This window comes from Pseudorca crassidens, chromosome 1 (assembly GCF_039906515.1).
Source record: "Pseudorca crassidens isolate mPseCra1 chromosome 1, mPseCra1.hap1, whole genome shotgun sequence".
Taxonomy (NCBI): Eukaryota; Metazoa; Chordata; class Mammalia; order Artiodactyla; family Delphinidae; genus Pseudorca; species Pseudorca crassidens.
Window position 1 is genome coordinate 196,905,112 of NC_090296.1, and position 24,600 is coordinate 196,929,711.

A 24,600-nucleotide genomic window follows, 5' to 3' on the forward strand; every position below is an offset into this window, starting at 1 on the left:
GCGTTGCTAGGGGATTAGTGGCACCGAAGACACACGCCTCCACCTCCCTGCCCTCCCCCAGCAGATTACGGGCGTGTGTGTTTCCGCCTCTCAGGTTTTACATACAAATGTTCCAGACTTTCTGCAGGATTTAAAAACCAAAACCTGCCTTTCCTCTCTGGATCAGCTAACCGACTTGTAAACTGTATGGACCTTTTCCTCTCTTTCTATAGCCCTGTTACTACTGGGAACTTTACTTTCTCTCTGGCCAGCCATTCGCTAAGTAAATCCAGCAGGTTTGGAACTTTTCAGCCAGTGGGGTCCTAAATTGAGCTGTTGTTGTTTCAATTCCATTTTTTTCCCTGTAAATTCTACAAGTAGAAACTGCAACTAAATGGCCCCGTGAAACCTAGTCCAATGTTCCTCCGTTAACCTAAAAAATTCCTTTCATAAGTCAAGAGACTCCAAGAGCCTGAATCAGTCTTCCTCAAAGACCAGCCAGGTCTCAGAGAGGGGGCTTTCCTTTGCTCTCCAGATGTAACTGTAATGATAACAGCCATCAAAACATTTCATTGGTTTCTGCCTTTATTTTTTTTCTTTCTTTGTCTCTTATTTTAGAAACAGTCTTTAGAACCTTACTGTGAAGAAGGGGGAGGATGGGGGGTTGGAGGGGAATAGGTAGCCGCAGCCCGTTTGCAGTTAAGAAAGGCGGCCTAATGCAGTACCTGCAAAGCCAGGGATCCGACCCAGTCCTTCGATTTCATGCGCATCGTAGCAGCTTCAAAAGACATAGTTTATGTACTGTGCACCAGACTCTGCGCCCTTATGCTCTGGAACTCCTTTGACCCTCACAACCACCTACAAGGGACATGCTGTTATTACTTGCATTTTGCAGGTGGGGGACATCGACATGAAGTGAGGTTAAAGTACAAAACTTGACCAAGATCATGCAAACACTAAAGGAGGGGCTGAGATTGGCCCCCCGCAGCCTGAGTCTAGATGCCGTGTCATAACTGCGTAATCCTACACTTCTTTCCCCATACACAATTTGTAGTGGCACAGGGGTTAAGACTACACGCTCCCAATGCTGGGGGCCAGGGTCCGACCCCTAGTCAGGGAACTAGATCCCACAGTGCATGCCACAACTAAGACTTCACATGCCACAACTAAGGAGACTGTGAGCCACAACTAAGGAGCCCGCTGGCCACAACTAAGACCTGGCCCAACCAAATAAAACAAATATTTTAAAAAAAGAGCATTAAAAAAAAAAAAAAAGAAAGAAATGGATCGTCCAGTAACTTAATAACGACACTAAATTGCATGGTTCTTTTCTCAAGTGAAATTCACCAAGAGGCCTATGTCTGGGTCTTGTGGGCAGGTGGCCCCAAGGTGGAATATTTCCTAGAGTTTGGTGCTTGTGCTCCATCCAGGTTGATGGGAGCCTGTGGCTTTTGTTTAGCCCTGTGTGTTGAACGCATTGAAGGCTTGTGCTTTCAAGAACCTGAAAGACTTGGCAGAGAGAGGCTGCTTCCAGGAGCACAGTAGTTTAGGTAGACATACATACCTTTTCATTTTCTTAGGTCTCTTAAGTCCTTTTACCTTTAATCCTCTGGAATGGTGTTGTTCCCAGATCCTGAGTAACAGCATCACTGTTTACCCTTGACTTACCTTCTTCTTCTCATTTACAGATCCCCAAGGCTCCTGATTTGTATAGAAGAGCTGAAATACGGTTTTGGCTAATCAGAGTTAGTCAGTCTTGCCCATGTCTTGCTTATGATAGGTTTGGCTTCCCTGGCTTCTTTATAAAACCACAACTTCTAGAGAGTCATTGATCTAGATATTAAGTTAACTTTCTTGAGTCTTTGAGATGCATGCTTTGTACTGTTAAAGAATCCTGGTCACAGGAGGGGACAGCTGATTACAGGTTAAAGGAATCTTCTCCTTTCTCATACCCGTCCTCAGCAGAAAGAAGTTTGAGATTTGCCGTCTCCTTTCTAAATGAGCTGTTATTTGTGTCAGAATTATTCCTGAAACTTGACTTACCATCATCACATTTGCTCAGATTAGAATCCGTGTGACATGCTTCTGGCTTCAGGGCCTGAATTTTATTTGCAAAGTTAGCTCCTGAATTTGGTAAAGGAGTTTTTTGTTTTTAAGTAAATTTCCATTTTCATTTTATTTATTTATTTATTTTTCGGCCGTGCCGCGTGGCTTGCGGGATCCTAGTTCCCCGACCAGGGATTGAACCCGGGCCACCACAGTGAAAGTGCTGAGTCCTAACCCCTGGACTGCCAGGGAAGTCCCAAGGAGTTTCTTTTTTTTTTAAAAAAAAGCCACCCACGGCCTAAAAGCCACAGAGATCATGCAGGGAAGATTGTCCCCTGCGGCAGGGTTGGAAACGGTCAAGTGAGCGCTGGACTAAAGGTTATCTAAGGTCCCTTTCTTCACCGTCTGTGCATTTGACCTCACACACACTGTGGCCAGAGCCCTTATTTTATTTGTTTGTTTGTTTTTGTGGTACGCGGGCCTCTCACTGCTGGGCCTCTCACTGCTGAGACCCCTCCCGTTGCGAGGCTCCGGACGCGCAGGCTCAGCAGCCATGGCTCACGGGCCCAGCCGCTCCGCGGCATGTGGGATCTTCCCGGACCGGGGCACGAACCCGTGTCTCCTGCATCGGCAGGCGGACTCTCAACCACTGCGCCACCAGGGAAACCCGCCCTTATTTTATAAACAAAGTCGTATAGAAGCCTGTTCCCAATCCTTTCATGTCAGTTTCCCATTGATCTCAAATGCAAATACAAATACAGTGAACTAAGTAGTTGAGGTTTCTTTTGCAGACTCTCTGGAGAGCCTGACAGTGATGGAGTTCATGAGCACTGGAAGTGACAGCAAAGAAGAAATCGATTTATTAATGAAGCATTTGAACGTGTCTGATGTAATAGACATTATGGAAAATCTTTACGCGAGTGAAGAGCCTGTGGCCTACGAACCCAGTCTGATGACCGTGTGTCAGGACAGCAATCACGAGGAGGAGGGGCGTGCCGACTCCGTGCTGCTCAGCGGCCAGGAGGGGCCTTGGCTGTCATCGGTCCGATACGGAACCGTGGAGGACTTGCTTGCTTTTGCAAACCACATATCCAACACCGCCAAGCGTTTGTACGGACACCGACCGCAAGAATCTGGAATTTTATTAAATATGGTATGTTTTTTCCTGATCAGTTGAGTGCCGTGTGTTCAGCTTACTACTGCTGCTGCACTTACTGCTGAGTAGGATGTGAACCTGGTTCAGGCTGGCTGCCAGGTATGGTGTTTAAAAATGGAATATCTGTAAGAATCACCTCCGTGTGAAAGGCGCAAAACACGGTCTTCGTTAAAAGTTCCATTTAAAGAATCTTTTCCATATTTTAGGAGTAGTTCTACAAATAGGTAATTAAGAAGAATGAATTTTAATTTAACAGTTCACTGAAGAGCTCATGCGTCAATTAGGCCCAAGAGAAAGGCTTCCTGAGATTCCTTCATCTGAGAGGGGAATAAAGGCTTTGTCTTTAATGAACATGTATTTTTTATGTAGTACTGTTGATGTATAATTTTTTATAAGTTATAGGTGTACAATATAGTGATTCACAATTTTTGGAGGTTATACTCCATTTATATTATTATGAAATATTGGCTGTATTCCATGTGTTACACGGTATATCCTTGCAGGTTATTTTATACATAATAGTTTGTGTCTTTTAATCCTCTACTCCTTTCCTCTTCCCTCTCCCCACTGGTAACCACTAGTTTGTTCTCTATATCTATGGTCTGTTTCTTTTTTGTTATATTCACTAGTTTGTTTTATTTTTCAGATTCTACATATAAGGGATAGCATACAGTGTTGGTCTTTCTCTGTCTGACTTATTTCACTTAGCATAATACCCTCCAAGTCCATCCATGTTACTGCAAATGGCAAACTTTCATTCTTTTTTATGGCTGAGTAGTATTCCATTGTATGTATATGTGTGTGTGTATATATATATATATATATATATATAAAAAAAAAACACATCTTCTTTATCCATTCATCTGTTGAGGAACAGTTAGATTGCTTCCATTCCTTGGCAATTGTAAATAACGCTGCTATGAACATTGGGGTACATGTATCTTTTCAAATTTGTATTTCCATTTTTTCGGATATATGCCCAGGGGTGGAATTGCTGGATCATATGGTGGTTCTTTTTGGTTTTCTGAGGTGCCTCCATGCTGTTCTCCACAGTGGTTGCACCGGTTTACACTCCCAGCAACAGTGCAGGAGGGTTCCCTTTTCTCCATATCCTCTCCACATTTGTTATTTGTGTTTTTTGATGATGGCCGTTCTGACAGGTGTGAAGTGATGTCTCATTGTGGTCTTGATTTGCATTTCCCTGATGATTAGAGATGTTGAGCATCTTTTCATGGGCCTGTTGGCCATCTGCATGTCCTCTCTGGAAAAATGTCTCTTCAGGTCTTCTGCCCATTTTTTAATTGGGTTGTTGTTTTTTTGATGTTGAGTTATAGGAGCTGTTTACATATTTTCGATATTCATCCCTTCCTTATTGGTTGTATCATTTGCAAATATTTTCTCCTGTCCAGTAGGTTGTCTTTTTGTTTTGTCAATGGTTTCCTTTGCTGTGCAAAAGCTTTTAAGTTTAATTAAGTCCCATTTGTTTATTTTTGCTTTTATTTCCTTTGCTTTAGGAGACAGAGCCAAAAAATATTGCTACAATTTATGTCAAAGAATGTCTGTTGAATTTTTTTGAAGGCTGAATTTTTGTGCTCCTCTCTTGTCACATCTTGAAACGTCACGATATTAATACTGGCTACATTCAGTTCTTGCAGAAATGTAGTTTGTGGCAGTAAATAGTTATCCACAGATTCACTCTCTTTAATTGACAAAGTATGAATGACAAGGGCTATACTTGTTTAGTCACCCCAAGTATCCAAAAGATCCAAAATATTGTGACAACACTTAGTTGCCACAGTAGGGGATCAGGTGATGTGTTCGGGTGTGGTCAGTGTCTTAGTCTCTCAAAGGTGAATGTAGTTGCTGGCTAGAGGTGATGTTATTTTTTAAAAAGGACAATTCACAGAGGAGTGGGTGGGAACTTGCGAAACTCGCTTATTGATGAGAGTGCCTCCTTGCCTCTGGTGTGTCTAAATGGCAAGAAGGCTAATGTATGGGGGGTGGTGCTGAACAAGTAAAGATTCTGGACCGAGTACTTAATTACTATTATTATTGTTTGCATACCACATTCGTTCAGTTCAAAACAACACCGTGATTTAGGTCAGCCGTGTAGTGAATTGTTTTGTTAGAAGCCAGTTGTGTTCAGCTATAGCTCAATTTGCAGCAGAATTGCAAAATTACCTTCCCCCCCCCCACAAAAAAAGATTACCTTTGGCATCATTGTATGACTTGCTTTGGTCTGGATATACCAAACTGTGCTTGATAGTTAGCTTTGCCTTGAGAAGAGTACTTCTGTTTATAAATGGGAAGTCATAATTTGAATAAGGGTTAATACCTGTTTGTCTTAGCTAAAATATAGCTGGAGAATTCTGGTTCAAAATAATATATATATCTATAAGCAGAAACATAATTGTTTATGTATTTCTCTCTCTTTTCTTTTTACATATTTATTTGTTAAAATGGGTGTCTTAAAGGAAAACATGCAGAATAAACACATTATCTTTGCTTGCAAATATGTAGAGACTTGGGCTTACTTCCCCTGGACTACCAGCCTGGTGAGATGGGCCATAGAGTTGGGAACGTACAGAGGGAATTCAGGAAAAATATAAAGAGTACAAAGGAGTGGCTTCCTGAAGGTTTTGGAGTGAGGGGCAAAAAGAAGCTCACACGGCAAAAGAGAGAAATGAAGGCATTAAAAGGAGGTGAAAATATTATCAGCAACGCGTAAGAGTAGACTGTTGTTAGTCCTGTCATGGAGCCTGTGCTCCAGAAATGAATCAAGGCATATTTGGGAGAAAATCTGCAAATAGGACACATCAAAAAAGCAGGGAACTTTACAACTTTCAAAAAGCTTTTTGTTGGGCTTCCCAGGTGGCGCAGTGGTTGGGAGTCCGCCTGCTGATGCAGGGGACACGGGTTCGTGCCCCGGTCCGGGAAGATCCCACGTGCCGCGGAGCGGCTGGGCCCGTGAGCCATGGCCGCTGAGCCTGCGCGTCCGTAGCCTGTGCTCCACGACGGGAGAGGCCACGACAGTGAGAGGTCCGCGTACCGCAAAAAAAAAAAAAAGGCTTTTTGTTTTAAAAAGTGATTATAGCAAGAAGACCTAGCCTTAAAATCCACAGGAAAGTAGACCATGCCTTATTTGGCAAATCACCCTGTGACTGATGGCTCAGGGGGCTGTGATTGGCTTTCCTGTCACTGTCCTTAAGGATTAGATGCATCCCTGTGCCAGCTAGTAGCCTGTCACAGCTCCGTGTTTTATAAATAATGGCACAAGAACGGTGACTTGCCATCCCAGATCATAGCCAGTCTGAGACAAGCTGGTGAAGGAGGCCACGTTGGCTTCTGGCTTCCTTCAACCTTGCGTGTGTTCTCCTGGGAACCATCCCACCTTCAAGACCTTCCTCTTCCCATGGCCCTCCCCCTAAGACTCCATCAAAACTTTTCTCTCCTGGCCTTGCTGCTGTCTGTTTCTCTGCTTTACGAGGTGGCAGCTAATTATCTACCCAACAGATTGGTTCCAAGGTGAAGTCGACCTTCAAGTGTATCCACATACGGACCAAATGCTTTCCTTCCAGTATTCATCCATTCATTTGCTAGACAGAGCTCAAACTTCTGCAGGGGATGAGGTACTTCTCCAGGTGCTGGAGATACAGTTTGTGTCCCCTGGTAGCTTTCTGCCTGCTGGAGAGGGCAAGTAGACAGGTCATTGTAATGGACTGTAGGACTTCTCAATACAGCTAGCCCTGATCGCTGTGGGAACACTCAGGCGGGATACCTCACATAACCACGAGGCTGGGCAGGTGGAAAGGAGGAATGTCAGATAGGCTTCCAGGAGGAATTTAAAAAAATTCCTTTTTTGGCCGCACGACACAGCCTGTGGGATCTTAGTTCCCCGACCAGGGATTGAACCCAGGCCCTCGGCAGCGAAAGTGCTGCGTCCTAACCACTGGACCGCCAGGGAATTTCCCCGAGAGGAATTGATACCTAAATTACTGAGCTGGAATCAGCCAGATAAAGGGGCTGGAGAGCAGGGAATGTTTCAGATGGAGAGAATGGAGTCACAGACGCCCGGTGTATTACAGGCAACCTACCAGCACAGCGCCTGTGGAGTTAATTAGGGTGGGGGACCCAGGAGTTACAATCATATCCTGAAGCATAGGCGTGTAAAATGGTCGTCTGCATGTGTGTGCAAGTGGGTGCTATTTTCCTGAAAATAATATTTAAAAGATTCCACCAACATCCAGCAGGACCTGGGGAAGAAACTTTAGGAGACTAACCAGGGGTTGCTTTGTGTGAGGGTGCTACAAGTTACTTATAATCTAGACCAACTGTCACCCTCACCTGGGGATGAATAACCTAAAATGGGTTCTAAACACTCAACTCTTGGGTGATTGTTTGGGAAACTCACGAGCCCCAAAGAGCTTGCGCATAGATGTGGGTGTGAGATGCTGTCCTGCTCCACAGGCTGAGTCACGGATTCCTGGTTTCTCAGGGTTAAAAAAAACCTTAAAGATACTTGAGTCAAGCTCTCTGTCTGAAGCTTGAATCACCCCCTTTATCAGCTCCAATAATTGCTGGGCCATTTTGGTCTGTGCCTGGAAACCTGTGACGAAGCATGCATCATATTCTAGGGCATTTAATGTCATATCGGGCCAATGCTGATTGTAGGGAAGTCCTTCCTCAGAGGGGACTAAAAGCCATCTCTGACTTCCCTGACTCCTAAGCCCTACGTCTTGGCCATAAAAATGTGTATATACATATACGATGAGGAGTTGTGAAGACGGCAGGCCCTTGAATTAAAGTGCCCAGCATGTGTCTCAGCTCTGAAATGGACTAGCTGGGTGACATTGGGCCAGTCATTACAACCTCTATGCCTCTGTTTACTCATCTGTAAAATGGGCAAATGGCCACCTTCATTCCATACAATGAAGCACGTGACCTGTGTACACACAGTGCGTGTTGAAAGGATGCAAAGCCACCCTTGTAACGAGTGTTAATGTAAAATACCTTTGCTTAGCTCCCAGGAAGCATCCTGACCAGGCCCACCTGTGAATGGCTTCACGAAGGAAGAAATTAACATACCCCTTCCAGAGCATCACCAGAAAATAAACCAGTGCATCTAAGAAAAAAATGGAAAATTTTATTTGAGCCAAAATAGAGGCTTGTATCCTGGGAAGAGCATCTCAGGAAGCTCTGAGAACTGCTCTGCCTGTTATGATCCAGGGACTTTGCAGAACCACAAACTGGCCATCACTTGCATGTCACACCACACGTTCAGGGACTGTCGTCTGAGGTGGCCCGGGAGAACTTGCAGGGTGTTTGGAGGAGGGTCCCCAGAACGCTGGGGATGATAAACTGCAGTGAAGGAACTGTAGTATTTGATCTAAAGAGAAGACGGCCAAGCCGTGCTCAGTGATGTGTAAATGTAGACATTTAACAACTGTGTTCTGATCACAGCTCAGCTTGAATTACAGCCTCTGCAAGATCAAAGGCTCTTACCTAAGGAATAGGAGCTGCGCCTTTGGGGTCAGACAGACCCGAGTTTGAATCCTGACTCTTGCTGCCTAGTGAGTTCCTTAACCTCCTGAAGCCAGTTTCCTCATCTGTGAGTGGAGATAAAAAGAGCCCTTACGTCACAGGCCTGTTATGAGAAATTGCTGAGTTAATGTATGAAGTACTCAGCACAGTGCCTGGCCCAGAATTAACGCTCGGTAGCTGGCTGGCGTTACTACTCTCCATCCTGTCGGCTAAGAGCGCACCGCATCAGAGGGGGTTAGAGCAGATTTGGGTTGGACAAGAGTAAAACTTTCAAGTGAAGTAAGTCAGACAAAGACAAATGTTATATGACATCACTTATACGTGGAATCTAAAAACATGATACAAATGAACTTATTTACAAAATGGAAATAGACTCATAGACATAGAAAACAAACTTATGGTTTCCAAAGGGGAAAGGGAGGGGGGAGGGATAAATGAGGAGTTTGAGATTAACAGTTACACACTACTATATATAAATAGATAAACAGCCAGAACCTACTGGTTACAGCCCCAAACTTGAACCTGGCTGTCCCTTTGCTGTGGGACCAGCAGAGCAGGACAGAGCCAGATCCCACGGATCTAGAACAAACTTATATACAAAACAGAAATCAACCCACAGACATAGAAAACAAACTTACGGTTACGAAAGGGGATGGGGGGAGGATAAATTAGGAGTTTGGGATTAACATATACATACAGCTATATATAAAATAGATAACCACCAAGGACCTACTGTATAGCACAGGGAACTGTATTCAATATCTTGTAATAACCTATAATGGAAAAGAATCTGAAAAAGAATAGAGATGTATATGTATAACTGAATCACTGCCGTACACCTGAAACTAGCACAACATTGTAAATCAGCTATACTTCAATTAAAAAAAAATTTTTGTTTTAAGTAAAACTTTTTTTTTCCAAAGGTGAGTTAAGCCCTGAAGTGGATTCCTGGAGAATCGAATGAAATTGGGTCTGTAAATATTTAATAACAAGGAAGAGGCAATAAAGCGAGTGCAGCTGAGTGCCGTGAGCATGGTTCTGTCTGCATGTGGTTCCCAGCGTGCTGTAGAAGTGGCCTCCAGGAACTTGAGGTGACAATTCTTGAAAGGACGTCATATTTCAAACTTGGCAACGCCGCGGTCTGCACTTGGTCATTTTCCCTCTCGGGACCTGCGCAGAGGCTGCACTCAGTGAATACTGAAGTTTTTAGTGTAGTGACTTCACATTTCGAAGTATTAGCGTTCTTTGCTTCATTCCCTAATAGTGAGCACGCCTGTTCACGGGGTGTAGCTAAGATTAGCAATAGTAGGTCCTGAGTGAATAACGCTTACGGTCACCAGGATTATTCCCAGAGCAGGGCCCGTGTAAGGCCCCCTGCATCTGGAGATGACTCGGAGTCTACCCTTTACCCACGTGATCTGCACTCCCCTTCACCCTCTCCCATTCCTGAAATAACTTCATGTCACTTTGATAGTTTCATAATCCCCGAATTCATAATCTGAAGTCGTAATATTCCTAATGAAACGTAGGTAAAACCTGTATTTTTGAGACTCTAACCCTTGAAAGCATACCCAACACATTTTTTTTAGGAATGTGCTCCAGGTCATGTCTCCCACGGACTATCTTATTAATTTGTTTTCATTTGATTTGTAATTATTTCTCCTCTCAATTTTTCACTTTTGAAAAATTGACATAGACTTTATATGCAGTAAAATACACAGGGCTTTCATATCCAGTTTGATGGGTTTTGACAAGGGTACATACCTTATAACCCACACTGCTATCAGGATATCGCTCTCCTAATTTTTGTTAATTGTTATTTTTATTCATTTATTTAAAAATTGAAGTACAGTTGATTTACAATGTCGTGTTATTTTCAGGTGTACAGCAACGTGTTTCAGTTATACTATACTGTGTATATATATATATATATATTTTTTTTCAGATTCTTTTCCCTTATAGGTTATTGCAAAATATTGAGTATAGTCCCCTGTGCTATACAGTAGGTCCTTGTTGGTTATCTATTTTATACATAGCTGTATGTATATGTTAATCCCAAACTCCTAATTTATCCTCCCCCCGTCCCCTTTCGTAACCATAAGTTTGTTTTCTATGTCTGTGGGTTTATTTCTGTTTTGTATATAAGTTCATTTGTGTCATATTTTAGATTCCACATATAAGTGATATCATATGTATTTGCCTTTCTCTGTCTGACTTACTTCACTTAGTATGATCATCTCCAGGTCCATCCATGTTGCTGCAGATGGCGTTATTTCATTCCTTTTTATGGCTGAGCAGTATTCCACTGTGTATATGTGCCACATCTTCTTTGTCCATTCCTCTGTTGTTGGACACTTAGGTTGTCGCTCTCAGCTTTTGAGTCGGCTGGTGTTCAGACCTCTTGTTCAAAGTGTTTACTGACTCATGAACCCTCAGAGGTCAGGGGTCATCTGTCTCTTGTTCATCGCTGCCTGCTCAGAACCAAACACAGTGCCTGGCACATACCATGCACTCAGTAAATATTAAATGAGTGAATGGATGAGAAATGGTTCTGCCCTTACTTTGCTTACGTGGCGCTGTCAACTCATAGCTCTGGCATAACACATTGTTTTCCAGAATCCTCTGTGATCATCAGTTCATTTCCCTACTCTCTATGAGTGTGCGTCACCTCTGAGTAATAGGTATGCAGACTAACAGGTTAGCACATTTTAACTGGAAACGAGTCAGCCAGCAGGCACAGTTTACATGTCTGCAATGTTTATTTTCAGCCTTTTGGTCACAGCAGTCGTGGTGCATTCGGTAAATCATTTTTAAAGTTCTCTTTGGCAGTGAATTACTCACACGTAGATAGAAATATGATCAGGTCTGACCAGGGGTGTGTTTCTGTTACATGCTTTCTCTGTTGTGCTGAAGCTCTGGATAGGAGCTCTAAGAGGCTTCTGTACACTGTTATGGTTATATACGGTGACATTAATTTTGAACCCTGCGTGTAGGAATGCGGTCTAACGTAACCAGTTTCTAAAGGGCGGGTCTCAGAAAAGGACTTTGCTGAAATTCTTACCCTCCTGCACTTTTGTTTTGTTGTAGGTAATCACTCCCCAGAACGGACGCTATCAGATAGACTCTGATGTTCTTCTCATCCCTTGGAAGCTGACTTACAGGAATATTGGCTCTAATTTTATTCCTCGGGGGGCCTTTGGAAAAGTGTACTTAGCACAAGACATAAAAACTAAGAAAAGAATGGCGTGTAAACTGGTACGTACTTCATAAGCAACAGGGTGCCCTGCGTGCTCGGCATGGGGGCTTTTGCGTGCTCGTTTATTCACTTTACTCAAAGCTGGCTACCCCTTGACGGCCTCTTATCTAAGGGTGCTGAGTCCAAGAAAAGCATCTCTGTTTTATAGGTTTGCTTGCTACCTGGGGCCATTCAGCCCCCAAGTCTGCTTAAGGCCACAGTTGATTTTAATCAGTTTGCTCTGATAACAAAGAAAGTACCAGCTCCTTTAGCGCCAGTTTGGATAACTTCATCCCTCTTGGGGTGGCTGAAGGGGAGCTACCCTGCAAGAGCACATCTGTTTGCTGCTGCTTCAATGCCACCCACTGGGGAGGGGACCAGGCAGGGAAGCGGACCCTGGGAAAGCTGTAAGTCTCCTCAGGACTGTAGATTAAAGGGCTGAATTTCAGAGAAAAAACCCATCTCTTTTTTTTTTTTTTTTTTTAAGATGTTGGGGGTAGGAGTTTATTAATTAATTAATTTATTTTTGCTGCGTTGGGTCTTCGTTTCTGTGCGAGGGCTTTCTCTAGTTGTGGCAGGTGGGGGCCACTCTTCATCGCGGTGCGCGGGCCTCTCACTATCACAGCCTCTCTTGTTGCGGAGCACAGACTCCGGACGCGCAGGCTCAGTAGTTGTGGCTCACGGGCTTAGGTGCTCCGCGGCATGTGGGATCCTCCCAGACCAGGGCTCGAACCCATGTCCCCTGCATCGGCAGGCAGATTCTCAACAACTGCGCCACCAGGGAAGCCCCGCATCTCTTCTTATTGAGCAATCACTGCTGAGGTGCCCCACTTCGGAAAACCGTTTGGCACGACCTAGCAAAGTGAACGCGCACACGCCCTGTGACCCAGCAATTCCCACTCCTGCAGGTGCTCGCCCAGCAGGCATGCACACGTGGTCACTAGAGCCACGTGCTAGAGTGCTCATAGCAGCAGTATTTGTAATAGCCCCAAACTGGGAAGTTTCCAAGTGCTGAAATATGGTGTATTTACACACTGGGATGCTGTCCAGTGAAGAGAAGAAATGATTTACAACTTCCTATTGACGATGAGAAATCTACGTTAGGTTACGCCAGGGCAGCTGGACACAAAATAGGATCAACTGTATGAGATTCCTCTTACATAAGGGCCAAAAAAAGCTAAACAAACCCATGCTGTTGGAAGTCCCATGAGTGGCTGCCCATGAGGAGCAGGGACAGGCAGGGGGCAGCAGGGGGCTTCAGGGCGCTGGTGGGCTTCTGTTTCCTGATCTACATAGTGGTTACATGGGTGTGTTCAGTTGAAAATTTATTGAGTTTGATACTTAATCAGTTTTGCACTTTTGTGTATGTCTGTTGTACTTTAAAGTTTTGTGTTTTTTAAAGTGCAATAAAACAAACTCACTGGGCTTCCCTGGTGGCGCAGTGGTTGAGAGTCCGCCTGCCGATGCTGGGCACGGGTTCGTGCCCCGATCCGGGAGGATCCCACATGCCGCGGAGCGGCTGGGCCCGTGAGCCATGGCCGCTGAGCCTGCGCGTCCGGAACCTGTGCTCCGCAATGGGAGAGGCCACGGCAGTGGGAGGCCCACGTACCGCAAAAAACAAACAAACTCACTTTTGATTTAACGAAAACAAAACATAAAATAATTACTGAATATCATCTCAGTCTCTCTTATTGTCATGTGGGCCTTGTTTGTTCCCCCTTAAAGGGTGGCCAGAGCAGCTGTTATTAAAAGGAAGAGGGCTTCCCTGGTGGCGCAGTGGTTGAGAGTCCGCCTGCTGATGCAGGGGACACGGGTTCATGCCCAGATCTGGGAAGATCCCACATGCTGCGGAGTGGCTGACCCCGTGAGCCATGGCCGCTGAGCCTGCGCGTCCGGAGCCTGTGCTCCGCAACGGGAGAGGCCGCAACAGTGAGAGGCCCGCGTACTGCAAAAAAAAAAAAAAAAAAAAAAAAAAGGAAGAAAAGGAGGTGATATAGTAAGTTACCTGAAGGTTCATTTAGGAGATACGTCCAAGTTAAAAAAAAAAAATCTGGAGACATTATTTATAGCTCTTAGAACCAAAGTGTTCTGTTTTTCAGTTTCATCGCAAAAGGCGTGGGAAATAGATTTGTGGGTTTGTTTTCCTTGCAGTCCTGATATTTAATATTGAAGCCATATTTTTTCTTAAAAAACAGAAACATATAAGATGATTAACAACCCCAAACAGGTCCAAAAGGATGCAGGCTAAAGAATGAGATCCCTTTCCTTAAAGTAACTACTATTAACGGGTTCTTACATGTCCTTCCAGAGAATTTCCATGGACATGTGTATGGCTGAAGAGTTTATTACAAGTGGGAATAGAATATATGTACTCCTGCATCTTGATTGTTTTCAGTCTATCAGTATATTTTGGAGACATTCCATCTCTCTCTGCACTGAAAGAGCTACTTCTTTCTTTATTAATGACTTCCGATTTTCTGTAGAGTGGATGGCCAGTGCTTATTTAAATGCATTGTTAGAACACAAACTGAGAGACCAGAGACATTATGTTATTCCGTGACAAGGAATATTGAAAATATGGCCTAAAATCTAGGTACCATAGAAATTACATGTATAAAAGATGGGAAATTACCTCCTTTGTTTCAGTCATCATGAAAAATTCTTCGGTTGGGTACCTATACTCTAAATGAAAGCAGTATTTCATTATTTTGTTTTTTCTTTTTTTTTTTTACCTTAAGCGGACATGAATGTAAAGGTACATCTCAAGTAAACATTATCGTAACTCAGGAGTAAATTTCACAACACGTCTCTGAGGGCGTTTACTTGCCTTCTGGTTTGTGAGCTGACCTGGGCTGTGTATTCTTTTCTTTATCTCGGGGTTGTTTAGAATCTTGTGTTTTGTGTTCTAGATCCCAGTAGACCAATTTAAGCCGTCTGACGTGGAAATCCAGGCTTGCTTCCGGCACGAGAACATCGCTGAGTTATACGGCGCGGTTCTATGGGGCGAAACCGTCCATCTCTTTATGGAAGCAGGCGAGGGAGGGTCTGTCCTGGAGAAACTGGAGAGCTGTGGACCCATGAGAGAATTTGAGATTATTTGGGTGACAAAGCATGTTCTCAAGGGACTTGATTTTCTGCACTCGAAGAAAGTGATTCACCATGACATTAAACGTGAGTTCTCCTTGGACGTGTCCCTTTTTGGCTTAAAAAGGACTAGATAGACCTTAGGCACATGGCTCCTCCTTCAATCTGAAGGTCCTCGGTGGCAGGGAAGACACCCCTCCCCCGCTTTCTCCCTGGGTCCCTGAGATACATTTTAGAGTCCAGTGGGGTCACGAGAGCTTTCAAAGTCATAAGAAAGGATGATTTTCCAATTGTTGTGGAAGAGATTATAGCCACATATCATTAACCACTGCCTTGTTACTAGGCTTTAAAAATGGTAACATACTTAAAAACACAGTCAACGTTTTTGAAAAACAAATTGCTTTTTAATTTTGAATACAAATTTGGCAATAGTCCATTAAAGAAGCTTTCACTGACTGCTTTCTAGGAATAAAGAGATTGTGGGGAAATACACAAGAGAGACCTGCTGTGAACCCCTAATATCTAAGGGCAAATTGGACTGGCAAAACTTGTCCTGACAGAAATTGGATATTTCACTTTTTTGTTTTAGGAAGTGGCTTGATAATACTATGCTTATGTCTTAGAATTTGAAACTCAATATATAAAATATAAGAAATATTTTTTCCAGCTTTACTGAGAAATAATTGACATGTAATATTGTGTGAGTTTAAGGTGTACAAGGGAATGATTTGATATATGTATATATTGCAAACTTATCACCACAATAGGGTTAGTTAACATCTATCCATCTCATGTATTTATAATTTTTTTGTGTGGTGGGAACTTTTAAAATCTATTCTCTTAGCAACTCTCCAATACGCCATTCGGTATTATGGACTATAGTCACCATGCTGTACGTCACAGCCCCAGAACTTTTTCATCTTATTATTGGAAGATGAAATAATATTCATCTTATTATTATTTTTCATCTTATTATTTGTAACCTTTGACCACCTTCCCGAAGTCCCCCCACCTCAACCCGAGGCAACCACTCTGTTCTCTGTTTCTATGTTTGTTTGTTTGTTTCTTTTTTAGATTCCGCATATGTTAGATCATACGGTATTTGTCTTTTCCTGTCTGACTTATTTCGCATAATGCCGTCACGGTTCATCCATATTGTCACAAATAGCAGAGTTTCCTTCTTTTTTATGGCTGAATAATTTTCCATTCTATATACCACACAATTTATATGTATATATTATGTATCACAAAAATGTATATATATATATACAAGTCTTCTTTATCCATTCATCCGTCAGTGGACACTTCGGTTGTTTCTGTGTCTTGGCTGTTGTATCTTGAGGATTATTAATGGCTACGTCCACCTTGGCTGAATTCTTGACAAATCTGAAGTGATTTTTACCTAAACTCTCACCCAGATTCATCCTTCTCTTTTGAACATAATAAGCCCCCTTTGGTAGGGGAAGCATTTCAATCTATCTTTATATGGAACTCGTTGTTTTAAATAATGTTTTCATTTTATTTAGGGATAGATGCGCAATTTTTTCACTGAAAGGTGTCCTCTCTTTGTAGCTAGCAACATTGTTTTCATGTCCACGAAAGCTGTTCTGGTGGATTTTGGTCTAAGTGTCCAAATGACTGAAGAGATCTATCGTCCTAAGGAGCTGCGAGGGACAGAGGTAATTGCATTCACGCCAGAGTGGGCAGTCTCTTACCAAGAGTAAAAGTAAGATGCGCCAGCATTACTGCAGAAAGGGCAAAGAAGGGGAAGAAAGCCATTACGTGAAATCCTTGTTATCACTGGACCATGTTTAATGAGCATTTACTCTGTGCCATACACTCTTTGGCCCTTGAAATAAATTATATTGTTTAATCCTCACAACACTATTATTATAGGCAAATACTATTATTCCCATTTTAAAATAAGAAAATAAGCTCGAAGAGGTTAAAATAAAGTGCGCCAAGTTACTCAGCTACTGATAGATCAGGGCCTCGAAATCTAGTTCTTTCTGAGTCTAAAGTCTAAGGTGTAACGGCTATGTAACTTTTTGATATAACTAATATATGTGGTTTTAGCATAACTAATATTACTGTTTTGGTTCAGTTACAGCCATAATTGTCATGGTCCTTAAGAACATTTACTGAGAGAACTGACGGCATTTCAGGCCTCTCTTGAATCCTGGAAATCTTAAAAGAAGTCTCATTTACTGGAGTACAAATGAATCTTATTTGAAGATACAAACTTGCTATACTATTTAGCTCATTTGTGAAGCAGGAACAACAAAAACAAAACTTTCCTGAATCTAAGTGGGATTCAGAGGAATGCGTTCCCGGGCTGTCAAATAATATATTTAGTGCTCACCTTATTAGGCTGAGCAGTTGGCCTGTGTAGTGAGTGTCTATCCGGCACCTGCTGTGTGAAGACTGCTGTAGGTGCCAGGGATGGAGCACAGGGCAAAGCCAGTAGGAAGGAGGGAGGACCCATTTTAAATTTACCTGAATTATGAACGTTTAACCGTTTAGTTCACGGTTGGTTATGATGGGTGTGGGGTTGGATGCATCTGGGAAGGTACGTGGGTGTAGAATCTGCCTTCCTGACCCATCTCCATGACTGTGAGATGATAAACTATCAGAGGGGAACCGTCAGAGCCTCCTAGCCCCATGCCCTTGCAGCTATAGAAAGTACCCTCAGGAAATGGAGAGGGGGCAGTTGCCTGGACGTTTGCCCCAAGATTATCAGGTCAGTCCCGGTGTTAATCGGACGATAACCTCTAGTTTAGCTAGTGAATGTATTGCACTGAACTCATTGCAGTGCTAAAGAAATTGTCTGCCTTTCAAACCAAGATTCTGTAAGGCTTTTCTTAACCCTCTGAAAGCAAAGACTCCCCCCGGGCAGCAGAAGAGGTCTTTGATTTTGCTGTTATCACTGAACTTATTCTGGAAAATACTTGGGAGAGGATTCTAGAGGGTTGTCTTCAAGCAGAATAATGTTCAGAAGAAAACATTATTTATTTACTATTTTTTTAAAGAATGTTTTAATCACCAGATCTTGGGAAAACTTTCCCAAAGCACAAAATCTAATAAGACAACACTTATGACATGTTTTTTTCGGAAAATACTTCAGCATGTTTGGCAGTCATCAGACATTCAGATATGTGACACTCTACCCTTTTTCCTGGAGCCGTTTGAGAAACAAGCTGTTTATGGTATTAAAGATGGAAAATACCTTTCTCTTCCCGGCAGGGTGATCAAATTGAACATTTTGCAATAGCCAGGGAAAGACATCTCCTTTCTGGGATTTTCTAGCAGAAACAGAGTGTGTGCTCGGGTATGAGATAGGAGCACAGCGTCTGTTCCTGGATAGTATTTGGATTGAGGTATTTTCACCAAATGTAAATTGCTTTCCATGACGGGATAAACTGGCCCTGGTGTTCCTAGTTATAAACTATTCTGATAACTCGTGTTTGTTCACCCTCTGTATGGCACTCACGATCGACAAGTGACGGTGAGAGTGATGGTGAGTGTGACGGTGAGAGCGATGGTGAATGTGACGGTGAGAGTGACGGTGAGAGTGATGGTGAGAGCGATGGTGAGTGTGATGGTGAGTGCGATGGTGATGGTGCGTGTGACGGTGATTGTGACGGTGAGAGTGACAGTGACGGTGTGACGGTGAGAGTGATGGTGAGTGTGACGGTGAGAGTGACGGTGAGTGTGATGGTGAGTGACGGTGAGTGTGACGGTGAGCGTGATGAACTGGGAAGGAAAGCTCTCGGCAACCTTGTTATGACTCCTCATCCTTAGAGAGCAAGAAGGTATAATTAGTCAAGGTCACCGGTGCAGATTCGCTTCCCGTTAGAACTTGATCACTTAGCTGCAGATGATTTCTGATCCCCCCAGCAGAGCTCCTTCAAATTCGGGACATGATCTTATAACCATGTATTGTTAATACAATGACAGGGTTCATCTGTCCTATCTTTAAGCTATTGTTTTTGAATTCCCTGCTACAGAGAAGGAAGGAAAAATCAACGTGCATAGCTAATTAGAATTCCTTTGATTGCATGCTTCCTTTTGTAAAGTTCTTATGTAAGGTCCCTCGTCATCCTCTCGTGCCGGGACACACACACACACACACACACACACACACAGTCTCTTTCCCTTTGTAATAAATGTTATCAGAGGTGAAGGCCTTGACCCCTGACCTCTAGGCTCCTTTGCTCCAGTGCCCACACCCTCGGGCGCACAAGCCCCACAGAGCCAGCCCTGAAAGGAAGTGCCCTTGACCCCCACGCCCTGCTGCTCTGGTGGCTTGAGGACCCAGGAATGTGAGCCGTGGGCCTCTGCCGGGTGACGGGGAACGGCCCGAGGGGCCGCAGCCAGGCCTCCTTGTGGGTAGGATGCTGCCGCCCCCGATGTGCCCAGTCCCTCCAGGGCCCTGAGCACATCGTGGTCCGTGGTGATGCCCGCAGTAACGGTTGCCTAATCCTTGCTTAGGGGAGCGGGCAAGGGTGGAGCAGGGTGGGCACTGCTGTTGGCAGCTGTCCTGACCACTGTGCATGGCGCTAAATCTTGTGATTTTATTTGGTAAGAAAGCCCTTCAGAGAGAGAGAGAGAGAGAGAGAGAGAGAATCAGCGAGGGAACCAAAGCCAGCCAGCCCGGAATTGTGTTGTAGCAAGTACTTGAGGCAAGTTAGGAGGGGGAAACTGGGCAATTTCCCCAGGTTTTGTAAGCCAGTTCTTTATTTATTTACTCTGAAATGTATTCTGGGAACACTCACCCGCGTTTCCGTATTCAGATGACAGGCAGCATCAAAACTTCTTAGAGCTAAATATTGACAATGAGGGTAGTAACCGCTCTCTGCCTGTACCCGCCGTAAAGACACGGGTCCCCAGGGTTTGCTCTTTTTTACGTTTAGAAACAAACGCTGCTTAGAGAAACTATCTCTAAAACTAGCCCTCCTTTTCCAGCATCGGCTCATAAAACCAGACAGAACTTACACAATGTGAACATGGCACGCCTTCAATATTTAGTCACTGGGCTCCCTGGTGTGTAGAAATAAGAAGTGGGTCGTAGAATTGACCAATTAGGATCACTTTCCCATCATTACACTTTAAATTCTTCTCTTCCGCGTAGTCGGTGTTGATACCATGGAGACTTCTGCTGCCTTTGATGACTGTAGATAATTAGTGGTTTGGCATTTTAATGACAAACATGAAATGAGGACATGTATTTCAGTGTCATTTAGATATGAAAGGAATTGATGTTTTAATAGAAACAGGAAGCGTCGATCTGTGCTTTGCAGAACTTGGATGGGTGGGACTCCCAGGTGGGCTCTCGGCTGCGGTTCCTTCGCTGCCTGGTCTGCCTTGTGTTCAGTCTGTGCGAAGAGGTGTTCTGAGGCTGCAGGGGCCCCTCGGCCAAGGCTGCCTGGGTCCCCGAGGGTCTGTGCTTCTCCTTCGCTGAAGGGAACACAGCAATGCCAGGCCCTTCTGAGGGGATGAAGTGTGCGGGGAATATGGTGAAACTTCCTGAACTGGATTAGGGAAGTGGTACCTAGACAGGTGAGGGGAGTCAGACTGAACTGTCCTGCTTCTCTTTCAGATTTACATGAGCCCGGAGGTGATCCTGTGCAGAGGCCATTCGACCAAAGCAGACATCTACAGCCTGGGGGCCACGCTCATCCACATGCAGACGGGCACCCCGCCCTGGGTGAAGCGCTACCCACGCTCCGCCTACCCCTCCTACCTGTACATAGTAAGCAGGGGCAGCGGGGCACCCCACCTGCTCAGGAGAGCTGCTCTTTCTCGGGTGACACACCTGAATGGGATGATGGTGAACTATGACCCATGAGGGGACGCTGAAAGTTCCTCCCACGTGGAGCGATGACCCGTTCCCGCAAAGAAGGCATCGCTGTTTGAGTGGGAACCTACCCCAATGTGCATGAGCAGAAATTATAGCTATGCTGGTATACAAGATGCCACTGAAGAGCATCAGAGTAGCATAAATCCTTGCGCCGAGGAAGTCGTATGTGTTCTTTGAACACGTTCCAAAATAAGAGGTTAGATTATAGATCCCCACGGCAGCCTGGAACGTAGTGAAACACGCAGGCCCCCTTTGACAGTGGAGAGGTTGAGAAGTAGACCCTTCCCCGTTACTGCACAGGGACCTTTGGCCACTGCTCTGCTGGAAAGCTGTTTATTCAAACCTCGCATGTATCTTTGACTGCATTCAACCAAAACATGGGTTTCACTCAGTTTCCTTAGGAAATGTTCCTGAAGGGTATGAGCTGTATTTGCTTCGAAACAAAAGACCGCGCAGGTCTTGTAACTAAAGCACTCGTGATGTCGAGGGTATATTTTCATACCAGTGACGCTAAGAGAGCTGGTTTGTTCATAGATCCACAAGCAAGCGCCTCCTTTGGAAGATATCGCTGAAGACTGCAGTCCTGGCATGAGAGAGCTGATGGAGGCCGCTCTGGAGAGGAACCCCAGTCACCGCCCCAGGGCAGCAGACCTGCTGAAACACGACGCCCTGAACCCCCCTAGGGAGGATCAGCCCCGCTGTCAGAGCCTGGACTCTGCCCTCTTTGAGCAGAAGCGGCTGCTGAGCCGCAAGGAGTTGGAGCTTCCTGAGAACATCGCCGGTATGGACGCCCTGCAGTGTGCAGCGCCCTTGCTTCCCTTCTTTTTCTGCCTCTGTCCAACTTCTAAGAATTAGAGCTCACAAAAGCACTTGGGACAAAAATGGAATTAGCAGATGCAAACTGGTATCTATAGGATGGATAAACAGCAAGGTCCTGCTGTAGAGCTCAGGGAACTATAGTCAATATCCTGTGATAAAACCAGGATGGAAAAGAAGATGAAAAAGAATATCTATGTGTATAACCGAGTCACTTTGCTGTACAGCAGAAATGAACACAACATTGTCAATCAACTAGACTTCAATAAAATTAAAAAAAATTGAAGTGACTTCCTGCATGCCATAAGTTGTTGGAGAAATTTCAGCAAGAATGTTAGCTAAAGCATATACAAAAAAAAAAAAAATTGGCTGGGAATCCCCTGGTGGTCCAGTGGTTAAGACTCTGTGCTTCCATTGCAGGGGGCACGGGTTCTATCCCTGGTCAGGGAACTAAGATATCACCTGTCGCGGGGCACGGCCAAAAAGAAAAAAATCACAATTAAGAAAAAAATTGGCTACTTTATCAGCAAAGTCTAACTGGTTTCCAGGCAAATGGAGATCATGCAGTCTTTGAGAATTGCTCTGCCTTGCTTTTCTGCAGCGGAGAATTAGCATTTGCTTTTAAAAACAGATCAAGCATGACAGTTTTGCTGTTAGCAAAGAGCCGGGTTCTTTTTAATGCAATTATGGTAAACCACACCAGCGCTGGTTTGGAAACATCACGGTGTTGATAAAATATTGAGTTTGAAGGCAACTTGCATTTCTGCTTCCTCTGCTCAAAATCTCTCTGCCAGCTGTGAAGCTTTCCCATTTAGGAAAGACAATACACATTCCAGGAGCATTGAATATGCACAGAGAGGGGTTTCCGTTTTTCTTATGAAAATCTGTCACATTCTCAATCTGTTTGGGTCCAAACCCAGACGTCAAGCCTGGAACTCTTGTTTGCATTTCTCGGCTTCTTGTCTGACTTTTCTGCATTTGAAAAGAATCATCTGGGATGTTGGAAGATGGGCCAGGATTTCTAGCTGATTTCTTGTGGTCGTTGACTCTTTTTTGCGTTCTTTTGTCTGTGTCGTATCACACAGACTAGCCAATAGTGTTCAACTCTGAGGCTCCTTAATAAAACCAGAGTTTGAATGCCGTCCCATTAGGCCCACAGTTTGCTGTTGTTTCTGTTTTTTTGCTGAAGAACCAGGCACTTGTCATTGAACATTCCCCTGGTCATTTATTTTATTTTTTCGATGTTTCCCTTTTCAGATTCTTCATGCACAGGGAGCACTGAGGAATCGGAGGTGCTGAAGAGACAGCGTTCTCTCTACATAGACCTTGGGGCCCTGGCTGGCTATTTCAACCTTGTCCGGGGTCCACCAACGCTAGAATACGGCTGATGGATGGCGGCATTTGCCCTAAATTAGGACTCAGCATTTGCTGGTCTCTGGGAAGCTGATTCTGCTGACTCCGCACAGGGGCTCTGTCAAGTGAATTGTGCGTTTATCGGCTGGGCTCCCACGACTCATGGACGTGACTCCACGTGGCTCCTGTGTGTTGATCTGTGAAGCTGCCCGGGGCCCCATCAGGCTGGAAGGTTCTCATTTCTCAGGTGGTACGTCTGACTCAAAGGAAGCTGAGAGTTCACCGAAGGATCATTTCCAGTGGCTGATTCCATTCACTGTGCACTTTGCTCAAAATTTTAAAAATACCAATCACAAGGATAATATATTAGCCTGAAATTACTGTTCTCGGTTCTAATTTAAGTATGGGAAGTTCATTGAACTCAGAATAGTTTGGTGTATATTAGTATGTATTCTATGATAACTCTTTGAGTCTTTGTCAGTAAACCCCAATATAAATGAAAATATTATAGCAATGAGCTGGACTAGTGTCTTAAAAATGGCTGATGAGTTAGGAGCCGTCTGGCGGCAGGCCACTAGAGATGGGTTCTGTTACGTTCCTATGGAAACATTTTGTACTGTACGTGCTATGCTTCAAACATTTAAAACGTGATGTTTTGAATGTGGATAAAACTGTGTTAAACCACATAATGTCTGTACATCCCAAAGGATGAGAATGTGACCTTTAAGAAAAATGGAACCATTTATAAATTCTTAATAATGTGACTTTTATAACTCTTATTTCTCTCTTTTCTTTAAAGCATTTGTATATTAAAATAGCATACTGTGTATGTTTTATATCAAATGCCTTCATGAATCTTTCTTATTATATATATTTTTTTAACACTGTAAAGTATGTGAGTATTCCTACTTCAAAGTACGTTTTTACATCATGCAAATAAAAATGACACTTTTATCCAACGTGACTGGTCAAACCAAGTGAATAAATTCAGTATTTTGCCTGAAGTCTTGTAAAGGGTGTGATTCCCAGCTGGCACGGGAATGGGTTTTAGGTGCTGGAATGGAACTCGGAGGAGATCAGGTATCACGAAGAGGCAGCAATACCGGAGAGCTTTGAAAACTGTGTGTGTGCTCCTCTTGCTGCCGTAGGAAGCCACTGCTGTCATCGTCTGGATTATGTTTTATCCCTTGGGTACACTGTGGTAGGAAAATAATTCTTGGCCGCCTGTTCAGGCTGTGTGATTCTGTTTTGCATCTTGTTTTTACGTATTTATGCTACCTCTGAATAACTGCTTGCATTCTCCATGCCGATATTGTCAAGTGAATAACCAACCTGCCTTTGTAGAAGGTAGATTTCAACCCAATCTACCAAACTCTAATCAACACTGTTGGATGGGAGTTTGGTCCATCATTCACTGAATGAACAGAATTAAACGCTCGTCTCCGTGTCACATAAACACGCCCTCCCTGTGATTCTCAATAGCGCATCCGTGAAAGAGGCATGGTTCCCTCTGTTTGTTTTCAGAGGAAG

General features: G+C 44.0%; 1 protein-coding gene across 3 annotated transcripts in view; it reads left to right on the forward strand.

Moving 5' to 3' along the window:
• Window positions 1–24,029, forward strand: part of MAP3K8 (mitogen-activated protein kinase kinase kinase 8) — a 28,376-nt gene extending 4,347 nt beyond the window's left edge. For all 3 annotated transcript variants that reach the window (XM_067705556.1, XM_067705541.1, XM_067705546.1), the window contains exons 2-8: window positions 2,817–3,178; window positions 11,810–11,977; window positions 14,867–15,128; window positions 16,614–16,720; window positions 20,641–20,793; window positions 21,436–21,682; window positions 22,975–24,029. In XM_067705556.1, the coding sequence (XP_067561657.1) occupies window positions 2,840–3,178; window positions 11,810–11,977; window positions 14,867–15,128; window positions 16,614–16,720; window positions 20,641–20,793; window positions 21,436–21,682; window positions 22,975–23,105 (1,407 nt within the window). In that variant the 5' untranslated portion in view covers window positions 2,817–2,839 and the 3' untranslated portion in view covers window positions 23,106–24,029. The remainder of the gene's footprint in view (window positions 1–2,816; window positions 3,179–11,809; window positions 11,978–14,866; window positions 15,129–16,613; window positions 16,721–20,640; window positions 20,794–21,435; window positions 21,683–22,974) is intronic.
• Window positions 24,030–24,600: the final 571 nt, after the last annotated feature.